The 12,247-nt window shown below is 31.8% G+C and overlaps 1 protein-coding gene across 5 annotated transcripts in view; it reads left to right on the forward strand.

The window, feature by feature from the left end:
* Nucleotides 1-4,858, forward strand: part of E75 (ecdysone-induced protein 75) — a 107,623-nt gene extending 102,765 nt beyond the window's left edge. For all 5 annotated transcript variants that reach the window (XM_074252491.1, XM_074252492.1, XM_074252493.1 and 2 more), the window contains one exon: nucleotides 768-4,858. In XM_074252491.1, the coding sequence (XP_074108592.1) occupies nucleotides 768-2,765 (1,998 nt within the window). In that variant the 3' untranslated portion in view covers nucleotides 2,766-4,858. The remainder of the gene's footprint in view (nucleotides 1-767) is intronic.
* Nucleotides 4,859-12,247: the final 7,389 nt, after the last annotated feature.

Here is a 12,247-nt window from a genome sequence, read left to right on the forward strand (position 1 = left end):
AAACTATTAAAAACTCCTCCAAAAACTTGACATAAAACCAAAAGGCATTAATTCTTATCAAGACCTTTCTGATGATGCCAAATATAAGCTACAAAAATTTTTTTAAAAATAATAACACGCGACCCAAATATCAAAAGGGCGTATTACAGCAGTTAGGATAGGGATTTATGCCTCTGACTCACCAACCATGTTAGATATCGCAACTGTTTTTTTTTTTTTTCCTTTTTAATTAAAATTATAAAATTGCTCAAAAAAGCAATTTTCTTAAAATTTATAATTCAAAAATTATATTTATTAATTTATTAGAGTTGATTTGTTTTTTTTTTTTTTTTTTTAAATTAGTAACATATAAATGACAATTCAAAGCAATCGGCAAAAAAAAATGATGCGCCCTTTTGGCTTTAGGTCACTAAATTTTCAATGTCCTAAAGCTAAAAGGGCGTATAAGTTAAAACATACGTCCTTTTTGGCTTTGGAAATTTATTTTTTTATTTTTAGAATTTAATTACGCAATAATAAAACATTGACCTCGACTTCAAAAACTTTGGTGGCATCACCCGAACCTTGAATGATTACCGAGTAACGCGGAAATAGTTTGATGAAGGCGTCCTCGAGACTAAAAGACGGAAGTAACATTTAGTTAAAAGTCACCGCCGGAGGTCACCAACTATTCCAATGAAACAACAAACCTTTGTTTCTAAATAGCTAAAACCTTCTAAAGAGCTAGTACTTATATTAACAAAAAAAAAAAATCTTTTTGATTGCAGGCATGTCCGCTGAACCCAAACCCTCAGCCATTGACCGGTCAGCAAGAGCTCCTGCAGGACTTCTCAAAGAGGTTTTCACCCGCGATACGTGGAGTAGTGGAGTTCGCGAAACGCATTCCGGGTTTCAACTTGCTCGCCCAGGACGACCAAGTGACCCTGCTAAAAGCCGGAGTGTTTGAAGTTCTTTTAGTAAGGCTCGCGTGCATGTTCGACGCGCAAACAAATAGTATGATCTGTCTAAACGGGCAAGTGCTCAAAAGAGATTCCATCCACAACAGTAACGCGCGATTCCTAATGGACTCAATGTTTGACTTTGCCGAGCGCGTAAACTCATTACGGCTTTCAGACGCGGAGTTAGGACTTTTCTGTTCAGTGGTAGTGATTGCGGCTGATAGGCCGGGTCTGCGTAATACTGATCTTGTCGAGCGTATGCACAACAAACTCCGTAATGCCCTCCAGACTGTGTTAGCGCAAAATCACCCTCAGCATCCGGACATTCTTCGCGAATTGCTCAAAAAAATTCCCGATCTCAGAACTCTTAACACTTTACACTCAGAAAAGCTCCTGGCGTTTAAAATGACTGAACAGCAGCAGCAACTGCAAGCTCAGCAGCAGCAACAGCAACAACAGCAGCAGCAGCAACAGCAACAGCAACAGCAGCAGCAGCAACATCATCAGCAGCAGCAACAACAACAGCAGCAGCAGCAGCAGCAGTGGCCTATGGAAGAAGAACCAACAGCTTCTTGGGGATCAGCATCGGACGTGACTTTAGACGAAGCGGTAAAAAGCCCTCTGGGAAGCGTCTCAAGCACCGAGAGCACTTGCAGCGGCGAAGTAGCGTCTTTAACAGAGTACCACTCCACCCCCGGGCACCACGCATCAAGTGCGCCGCTTCTAGCCGCGACTTTAGCCGGCGGATTGTGTCCTCACCGGCGCCGCGCTAATTCCGGGAGCACCAGCTCGGGGGACGACGAACTGCACCGCACTGCGATGTCCAAAACACCCCAGCCGCCCCAGTGTTCGCGGTTTCGCAAGCTAGACTCGCCCAGCGACAGCGGAATAGAATCCGGAACGGAAAAAACTGACAAGCCTGCGAGCAGCAGCGCCAGCAGCGCGCCGACTTCTGTCTGCTCGAGTCCCAGGTCTGAGGACAAAGAGGTCGAAGACATGCCCGTGCTGAAGAGAGTCCTCCAGGCACCTCCGCTTTACGACACCAACTCGCTGATGGACGAAGCTTACAAACCTCACAAGAAATTCCGCGCGCTCAGGCAAAAGGACAGCGCCGAAGCCGAACCTGTTGTCGTTCAACACACACAATCTCAATTGCATTTACACCTCACCTCCCCCGCGAGGAGCCCTTCCGCGAGTCAATGTCCGCAAACCGCGAGCTTGCTCAGCAGCACGCACTCGACTCTGGCTAAAAGCCTGATGGAGGGCCCAAGGATGACTGCGGAGCAGCTTAAACGGACTGACATTATTCATAATTACATTATGCGCGGCGAAGCAAGTCCGAGGTCACCTGCGGCTTCTCCCTCGCCTGCGGAGCAGTGCGCTTCTACTACTACCGCCGCAAGGTCACCTTCCCAGAACCAGGGGTTGCTTCAGTGCGCTACTGGCTACTCCAGGTGGCCTGCCACTTCGGTTATCACCACCACCACCGGCAGACAGCAGCAGCAACAACAACAACAACAACAACAACAACAACAACAACAACAACAACAACAACAGCAGCAGCAAAATTCTAACTACCTCGTTATTGGCACACCCGGATCTTCTCCTAGATATCTTTCCGCCGCAGCAACGAGTACCAGCACGAGTCCCAGGCTGAATTCCACCAGCGCTACCACTCTAGTTCTCTCAGGGTGTCCTAATAACATGATGGAGCTGCAAGTAGACATTGCTGACAGTCAACAGCCCTTGAATTTGTCCAAAAAATCGCCGTCCCCCTCGCCAAGACCTATCGTTGGACCCTGCAAGGTACTTTCTCTTGAAGCGTAGTCCTGTTAAATTTTTTTCATCCCACCTGTGAAAATTTTCATAGAAAATTATTAAGTGATTTTTTTTTTTTTTTTTTTTTTTTTTTTTTTGTGCAAAAAATTTTTTATCAGTGCCAGGACGCTCTTGCGCGTGACAAACCAAATAATTTATTATTTAAAAAAAAATTAACTGATAATAATTATGATAAGATATTAATCATTAATGCGGAAATAATATCTATTGTCCGTGTGTGCCCCCCACCTATTTGATAGTGCTAAAAAAAGGAAAGAGAGATGGACACTTAAAGTGGCATCGCAATTTCTATAAATACATCTTATTTGCTGGAAATCAGTCTAGATATAAATTAATTAATTGATTGATTGATTAATTTAATGTTGAAATGAATTTAAAATAAAATATTCTATGTGATAATCATGAATATCGCGCATCTTGTATAGTATCCATCTCATTCATAAATCATCTACTCTATAAATAATAAAATAATTTTAATTTCTATTATTTAAGATAATTATTGTAATTTTAAGAATTATTATTATATTATCCGTACATTTAAATTTTGTGTGTCTTTAATATTTAGACACGGAAATGAAATGTGTGAATGATTTTTTTGTGCGAGTCGGGGCTATTTGAAAATTGGCAAAAATATCTGAAAAAGTTTTATTAAGAGAAATATCATGGAGAATTTTTTTTTTTTGAGACTGATTGGCTTATTGGCCCTCCAGTTTGCAATTACCGTACCTTTATATCATGTATCATCGTATTAATATATGAATGATTTAAATAAAAATTTAAATAAAAATTATTAATATTAATTATTAAAAATAATACAGGAGTTATTAATCTTATTGAAGTGTCCTGTAGAATTTAGGGTGTTAGTTTGTAGGAATTATATTATTGATTGTGTAAGGATGTGTGAAATATTTTAGAGTGAGTTCTGATTATGTACATATTTAATGTAAGCCGTAGTTGTTTAAAAAAAAAAAAAAAAAAAAAAAAAACACTCAAGTGAATTTTGGCGATAAATTTTCCTAAAAATAATATTAATTATATTAATAAATAGGTGTAATAATTATGATAATTATAATGATAATAATAATTGTAATAATATTATTATTAATAATGGTGATGATAATAATAATTTATAATTATAAAAAAAAATAAAAACTCAAAATTAATTCAAAATTGTGGCTGATTTAAAAAAAAAAATTTTTGAAATATGCGGCGGGCCGCCGCCGACATGTTGTTGAGATGCCCGCCTTATTCCCCCACACAAATAATCTGCCATTTGTATCCTATTAGCATTTCACAATTGCATAGTATTAAAAAAAATATTTACACGGAAAATAATTTATTTAAATTATAACTAAAATAATTCCATTTTTTTTTTTTTTTCAAAAATTGAAAAAAAAATTTTTTTTTTGGAAAAAATTTTTTTCAAAAAAAAAAATTTTGCTTAAAAATTTATTCATTTTTTTATTTCATTTTTCTGAAAATATATTGCATTAAAAAAAAAAAATTTTTTTTGAGAAAAAAAAATTTTTGCTTAAAAAATTTATTATTCATTTTTTTATTTTATTTTCCTGTCAATAAATTGCATAAAAAAAAAAAAATAATTTTTTATTTTTTCAATTTTATTGTGCTCATATATTCTCTTGTATAAAAATAATTATTTAAATATATAAATATGTATGCTTGAGCACACAAGCCAGTAATTTATCCCTTGATTATAATAAAAAAAACTACATAATTTTTAAACCCAATAAAATTTGCAATAAAGATCATTAAACACAGGATTGGAAATAAAAATGATAAAATAAAAGTTAAAAAATAATTAAAAAAATCTAGCATTGATATTCGTAATACTGTTATGCATAAACTACACATAAATAATAATTATAATAAACGATACATAAAGTATGATATATTTCTCTATCCATTAAGAAAAACTATAAAATCAGTTGTTTTTGATGAACAAAACAAAATGCGCATGAATACAAAGCAGCCCCGCATATTGCCCAGTGAGCACGTAATTTTGTACGCTTGGGAGTTGTGAGGTCGTCTGAATAAACATTGTCTGGTGAATTATACATAAATCTGTCATTTTTTATTTATTATTACAATAAGTACCTTCCTCACTTCCTTAAAAATTTTTTTTCCTTTTTCCGTAAATTTTTATTGTCAATCCACATAACATAATACTTTATATTTAATTATTAGTTATGAGTTATTAGATATTGCTAATTTTTAAACTTTATCAAATGCGCAAGCATGACTATTATTTTATGAATTACCTTGAACCTTTTAATCGTTCATGGCTTGAAGGTTAATAATGACGCAGTTGTAATTCTTGATAACGCTTATTATCAGCTGATTAATTTAAAGAATTTTGAAAAAATATTACTTTTTTTAATTGATGTACCAAGCTTAATAATATAATTGCCAGTACTAGGTTTTTTTCGTAGTTTATCTTTTCAAATAAAATTTCATGCGCATTATCGTCTTAAGGTTACTTAAAATCTATTTTATTTTATTTTTTTAACTGGTTTAAGTATTAAAATTATGCAATTTTTTAAAATTTTCATACTCAAAAAAAAAAAAAATAAATTGTATAATTGATTTCTAAAAGAAAAAAAAATAATTAAATAATTTCTTACAGAATATTTTATGATTTTTTTTTGAATTATTGGCGCCCATTTTTCTTGTCATATGCGCGCGCAGTCTAAAAAAATCTAGCAATATGATTGGTTGATCTAATTTTAACTTGATTAAGTGGCGCCATAGTTTTCACGTGAGAGAAATAAGAAAAGTTATTTTGTTTTTATACGTGTGTGTCATAGTGAATTTTAATAAAAATTCATTAAAAAAAAAAAAAAAAAAAAAAAAAAAACTACGTGAACTAGGCTACTGATATGAAATACGGCACCAGTTAATCGAATTCTGGAACTAATAAAACAAGCCCGGTCTCGATACATCAATTTTTTCGGGAGTTATCGTGTTTACATACAAAGTCAGCGCACAGACATCCGGACGTCCACGTAAAATTTTTTTCGAAACGTTTTTTTTTCAAAGTAGCAACACAAAATTATTTTTATAAACTACAAGATGGATTAATTAAAGTGTTTTCTCGATGTACGTCCACTCAAATTATTGTATAAATGCAATATGGTTGTGATAGAGGCATTTGAAGATCACAAAATTGCTTGACCTTGACGTGTCGGGAGTAAAGCACTACCTCAACCGCTTCGCGCTATGAGGCGTGCAAAAAATTATTTCTCGACAAAAATTTATAATTTTATTGAATCATTTAAAATTGATTTTTTTTGTAGTATGAAAAAAAAAGTTTATTTATTTTCTATCTATTATTTAAAAAAAAATGTTTCTTAGTTTTTTTTACTCCATCATCAATTGGATAAAAATTTTTATCGTTTTTTCACTGACAACTCGAAATTAAAACTTTGTGCTAAGGAAATAATTTGAATTACTCAAAAATCGATTGGTTTGAAGTTTGATTTTTGACAAAACGTTTTTTTTTATATGTTAACTGTAATACTCTTTATTCTACAAAATTTTAGTGCAAACAAGTTGTTAAATGCGGTAAAAATTCTTCAACAGATGTTGTATTACGTCAATACTATTCATTAGCATTAATAATAGTTACATACCATTCAATAAAAAAACGTAATATGGTGCAGAAGCATTTGAAGATCACAAAATAACTTGACCTTCAAAAATCGGGAATAAAGCAATGCCTCATAGCGCGAAGCGCTATGAGGCGTGCAAAAAATGATCTTATATTTTATTGGAACTACCCGAGAAGACACGCTGCATCTTAATTGATATCTTTACCAACCTACGCACAGTTGCTAATACTTTCCCGTTTATAGAAAGCACGTGCCGGCTGAAAGCTTGTGGGCGTACGTCGTTTGACGACCTGCTTCGAGCAGAGAGAGAGATAATCTCATGGTGAACTTTGATATTAAGTTCCTGCATCATATAATAAACCTCGTTAGCGGAATTGGTTTGTTAATTAATCTGATTCCGGAAAAAAATTAATTAATAAGTTGAATTTGAGTCACGAAAAATAATTCTTAGAAGGATTTTGATTTTTTTGCAAGAGTCTTTGTTATTCGATGCTACTTGATACTTAAGGCTTTTGTCGAAGGTCAAGTGTCGCTTGCTTCGCCGCAGCTGTTTCACTCCAACGGGCATCGACAGGTGGATTACAATGGCCAATGATGTGGACATTAAGCGTTAAGAATGGATAATCACTTAATAATGAAAAATTTTTTATAGCTTTAAAATAATTTTAATCACACTGAGAAAATAATTTGTTTGATTTAAATTCGTAGATTTATTAAATGTAACATTTAAATTGTCTATCTACGATATATTTGTTAAGTCTATTCAGTATTTTGTCGGAAATTCATAAGGACGGTCTAGTAATATTTAAAAATACGCTGACAACGTATTTGTCTGTATTATCGCATGAGAACTAAATGAATGAGAGTACGACATGCATACCTCCGTTCATGTAAATGACCTTCGATCATTGTACTTTCATTCATAAAAGCACCAAGCTGTTTTACTGAGTATATTCTCGTTTACAGTAAACGTAAATGTAAATTTTATCGAAAAAATGCAAAAACGGATTAAAGTTTAGGAGTAATGTATAGCTTATCAAAAACTTTTTATTTTTTTTAAGGTAGCACTCTCGGTTAGAGATTTATCGTTCAGAATTTGATGAAAATTGATGTATAAGTAAATTATAGTAAGATAATAAAAGCCCAATAAATTTTAGAAAAGCTCTACACAGAAAAAAAGGTTCAAAAAAATTTTTTTGACAAGAAATTTCACTTATTTCGATAAAATTAATTTTATTGCTTTAAGAAATACGTATTTTGATCCAAGAAAATTTATTTAAGTCAAGAAAATCTTGTTGTTTTGAGAAAATTCAGCCTCTTGCTTCAAAAAATTTAGTTCTTGATAGAAGTTAATTTTCTTGTCTTGAGAAAATTTCTCTCTTGCTCAAAAAAATTAAATATAAAGATAGAAGTAAATTTTGATTAACATGTCAAATGGGAAGATGAAATAATATTTCATCATTTTTTTTCATTCAATATGTATATAATCGCACGCTAAAATAATAATATAAATTGGGTATCAAATATTCTCTAGAAAAATTTTCTCAAGGTGAGAAAATTTTTTTCTCAGCTGAAGTAGGTGGCGCTACTTCCCTAAAGTATCTAAAAATGTTGATCAAATATAAAAATTTATTGTATCAAGTATTTATGATAATTTGAATTAAAAAAAAATTCCTTCGACCAAGAATAGAATTTCTCGAAAAATTTTTACTTCGGCCAACACAACTTCGGTCTTCCTCAGGCACCCGAAAATTTTCTTGAGCCAAGAATTTTGTTCTCCAGTCAAGAAATGTTTCTTTCTGTGTGGAATTAATCTCGATTAAATAATTTTAACAAAATATCTTGTTTATGACAACTAACAAGGCAATAATAATAAAAAAATTTTTTTTTGTTTTATCTAATATGTAATTTTCATTCAACTATTGCTTAGATCTAAAATCTGGTAAGAACAATTTAATTCTTAAATCTAAATAATTTAATAAAAATTTTTTTCGGGTTTATAATATATAAAAAAAAAAAAAATACATCTATGAATTTTTAATCAAAAGTTATAATTTTCTAAAACTGTGTGATGACTATAAAATTCAGGGATTCTTCCGAAAAAATAAAAAGCCAAAACCCGTCAAGGTTCCAAGGACCCAACCGTGGGTTCCCTATCTTTTGATGTTTATAATATATAGAATATATGTGTATAATGCTTTTCTATAACCTTTTTTGTCTGGGGATTTGAAGAGAAATAGAATATGGAAAGACCACGACCCTAGCTATCTTAAAACATTCCCAGACTGGTCCTGTTTCAAGTCTTCAGGACGCCCTCGTACTCCTTTTGTTCATACCCCTCTTCTTCTACTTGTTTCTTTCTTTGTTGGATAGATATTTAAACTTAAGAAGAGTATTGGCCTTCCTTAGTTCTTCGTTACTCTTGTTCAAGGTCTTTCAGCGAGGTCCGATCGAGCAGTCCCTTCTTCTTCGTTAATTCAAAAATGACCACCGAGACTCCCAAGTATACTCGCCGATTATACAAGGTCAATGAAGTCAAGAGTAATGATGATAGTGAATGGTAATGATGATGCTAACATACTAAGGTTCCTACCAGTCATGTCATCAACCTTGGGTTATTCTTCAATGAAACTCCAACAAGTCATTGTTCTATTTTTTCCGTTTTGCTACCGCTTTTTTTGCTTCTCTGGCTCTGCTGGGTTCAACTTTTTTATGCTTGTACATATTAATGACCTCGTCGCTTCAAATTAATTTATATTTTGTCTCCTTAAAAAAATGAAATTATTTTATCAATTTAAACGCCCTTTTGGCGCTGCAGCGCTGCAGCGCCAAAAGGGCGCATAAATTTTTTTTTTGCCGATTGTTTTGAATTTTTTTCATATTTAGCCAAAAAAATAAATACGAATGTGATTTTTTGAAATAAGCCGAGTCAATTATATCTTGAGCGTCTGAAGACGTCAAAGGTCTTCCCGAAGGACAACGTGACCTGAATCTACGAAGGTCATAAAAAAACTTAATCGAAAGACAACGTTGGCATAACCCTGGAATCCGACGATCCACTGCGTGGATATCTAACCGCAGTCACCGCGGATCCGTCCCCACTTGTACCTAACCGCCTCCACAGTAACAATGGAGATGGCGGGATGTTACGCGTCGTCGGCAATGTAGGCTTCTACAAAATTATACGTTGCCATTTTTTTTTCACTCTTTTATACTCAAATTATTTTCTTTAAATACTAGAATTTAAATTTGCGCGCGCAAGCGCGTGCCTTGACTATAGAGTTTGCATATATTTTCATACTTATGATACATTTAACCAATCACACCACGAATAAATTGGTTTCACATACATTTCATCTCTATTTTAATTTTAGTAATATATTAAGAATTAAGATTAGACAAACGACAATTTTTAGACGATTTTTTTTTTTTTACATGGAGAAAAGGAAAAAAAATTAAAACAGTGTAAAAAAATTTTCTTTTTAAAGTCTGTCAAATATGAAATTCGTAAACGCTGTAGCTTACCAAAAAATCCATCAATTCAGTCAAATTTTTTTTTTTTTCAATTCTTTGAAAGAAATTTAGGTCCTTTATTGAAAATGGCTATGTAACTCAGTGTCGTTTAATTGCAATTAATAAATTAAAAACCAAAAGACTGTATTGCGTGACTTATGATGCGAAGCGTCAGAGAGTGCTTAAGGAGATCCAAGTACCCTCCTTATGTTTAAAAATTAATTATTATATGTTTAAAAATTATTAGCGATATTCTTCGAGTCTACTTAAGTTGGGCAATGTCTTCAAATAGAAAAGAGATTATGTATTACGTGACAAGTGTTTTCTAAAAGATTTTTAGAAACAAATCAAAGAATCCGAATGAAGGGCGCAAAAAAAAAACCTTGACTGAGGAGGGTGAATAAATATATCGATATTACGCATAAAAAAAAAAAAAAAAAAAAAAAAAAAAAAGATTACTTAAGGTCCTTCGGTGGGTTAGTTGACGCGCTGTAAGGGTGGTGAATGACTTTCTCATCGCTTCGGCTGTAACTTTGTATGGTTCAACGAAAGGTCACCTTGCTACGTGGGACTTACTACGAGGGTGAGATTCGGAAGCTAAATAAAAATAAAGATAAACGTTAGTCGTAATAGAAGATAAATTCAATGGACGATTTCCTACGTCATCGAATTTTTAGTTAAGATTATTTTTATTTAGAAATAACACGAGGACAAACTCGATTTATTTTCAAATAATTATGGTGTTTTTATTTTTTTTTTTTTTTTAATACGCAGAGCAAAAATAGAAATTACATAAGCAATGTGTCGATACATTATTCGAAAATTTTTTACTGTGTTAAATTTTTTATTCAAAAATATTTATTTAAAAAAATAATTCTTAAATTAAAAAAATTGACTTTTCAAATTAAAAAAAAAAATTTTTTTTAAAGATTAAATTTTCTTAGTTTAATTTTGACTTCTTTACTGGACAGAGTTTTTTTTTACTGATTCTAAAATGATGACAATAAGTTATATTAAGGATGTGTTGAAGTGGAAATTACCAATATCATTCAGATTGGCCTTGAATGTAAGGTAATTCTGTTGTTTATTGAACGTTTCACCCTTCGAGATAAGAAACTAATTAATGAGTTCGATTAATGTAACTAGAGTAAGGGAAAATTTATCATCATGATGTCAACGAGATACAGTCGTCTCTATTTTAAGTTAAAAAAAAAAATTCTTCACTTGACTATTAAAAAAATTGAGAAAAAAAATTTCTTTTTTAATTTAGTCGAATGATTCTACTGGTTTAGGGTAAGAATGGGTATTACGACGAGTGTAGGAATTACTGCGGATTTTTTTATTTCAATAATAAATAAATGGTACTTGAGCTTTTTGAATTAAAAAAAATTCCCGCTAATTTCACACCTAAAAGCTTAACATATCAGTTATTTTTTATTTTTTGAGCTCTTTGAGCTCAAAAAAATAGCTTTTCTATGCTTTTGATCTCAAAAGTCTGATAGAAGTTTCATAAAACACTATTTTTTTGAGTTTTTTAAAGAATTTTAAAGCAGAAACTAGTCAGAATAAAATTTTCATAAAAATTTTGAAAAAAATTTTTTTTAAAAATTATTTTTTGACAATGATTGTCATTTTATTAAACAAATAATTATCTTTTAAACGTATTTCATTCATTTCTATGATCTCGAAGTTATTTGTCATTGAATTTCATCCGCAGTAATACAAGCTTATGAACTTTTTGTAAAATGCTTATTATTTAAAGAAAACGTTTGTTTGTTGCACTCTTGATTTTTTTTGAGTCAAATTTTTGGTTTAAAAAAAAAAAATTATTGTTATTTTCGAAAAATTAAAAAAAAATGCTTTGGAAGTAAAACCTACAGAAAAAACGGCAGTAATACCCAAACTTACCCTATATTGATTAAATGAAATAAGTTACGAAATAAGTTAGTTAATGAAAGACAATTTGTGACAAGCTGTCATCGATAATCTGAAAACGAATGTGACAAACAGATGATTGTTAGGTTATATATAAATAATACAAATGTTTTATAATTTTGAAGTCATGTATGCTAATGAGCTAATCTATATATATAAATAAATAACAGTAAAGGTCAAATTGACCTTCAGAGCATATCTTTGTCGTCAACACCGTCGGATTTAGAATTATCATTAAAAATAAATTAAGAATAAATCCGAACCCAAAGTAGTCTGTTTAAATAAAAAAAATTAAATATGTAAATTATATTGTTTAGTTTTGATTGTTAGTAAATAAATTTCTTGAAAAAAAAAAAAAAAAAAAAAAAAATGCATAAAAAATGATTTGCAGCC

This window comes from Cotesia typhae, unplaced genomic scaffold, assembly GCF_013202065.1.
Source record: "Cotesia typhae breed Kobodo isofemale line unplaced genomic scaffold, CoteBio_Ctyphae scaffold_121, whole genome shotgun sequence".
In the NCBI taxonomy this organism is placed as follows: Eukaryota; Metazoa; Arthropoda; class Insecta; order Hymenoptera; family Braconidae; genus Cotesia; species Cotesia typhae.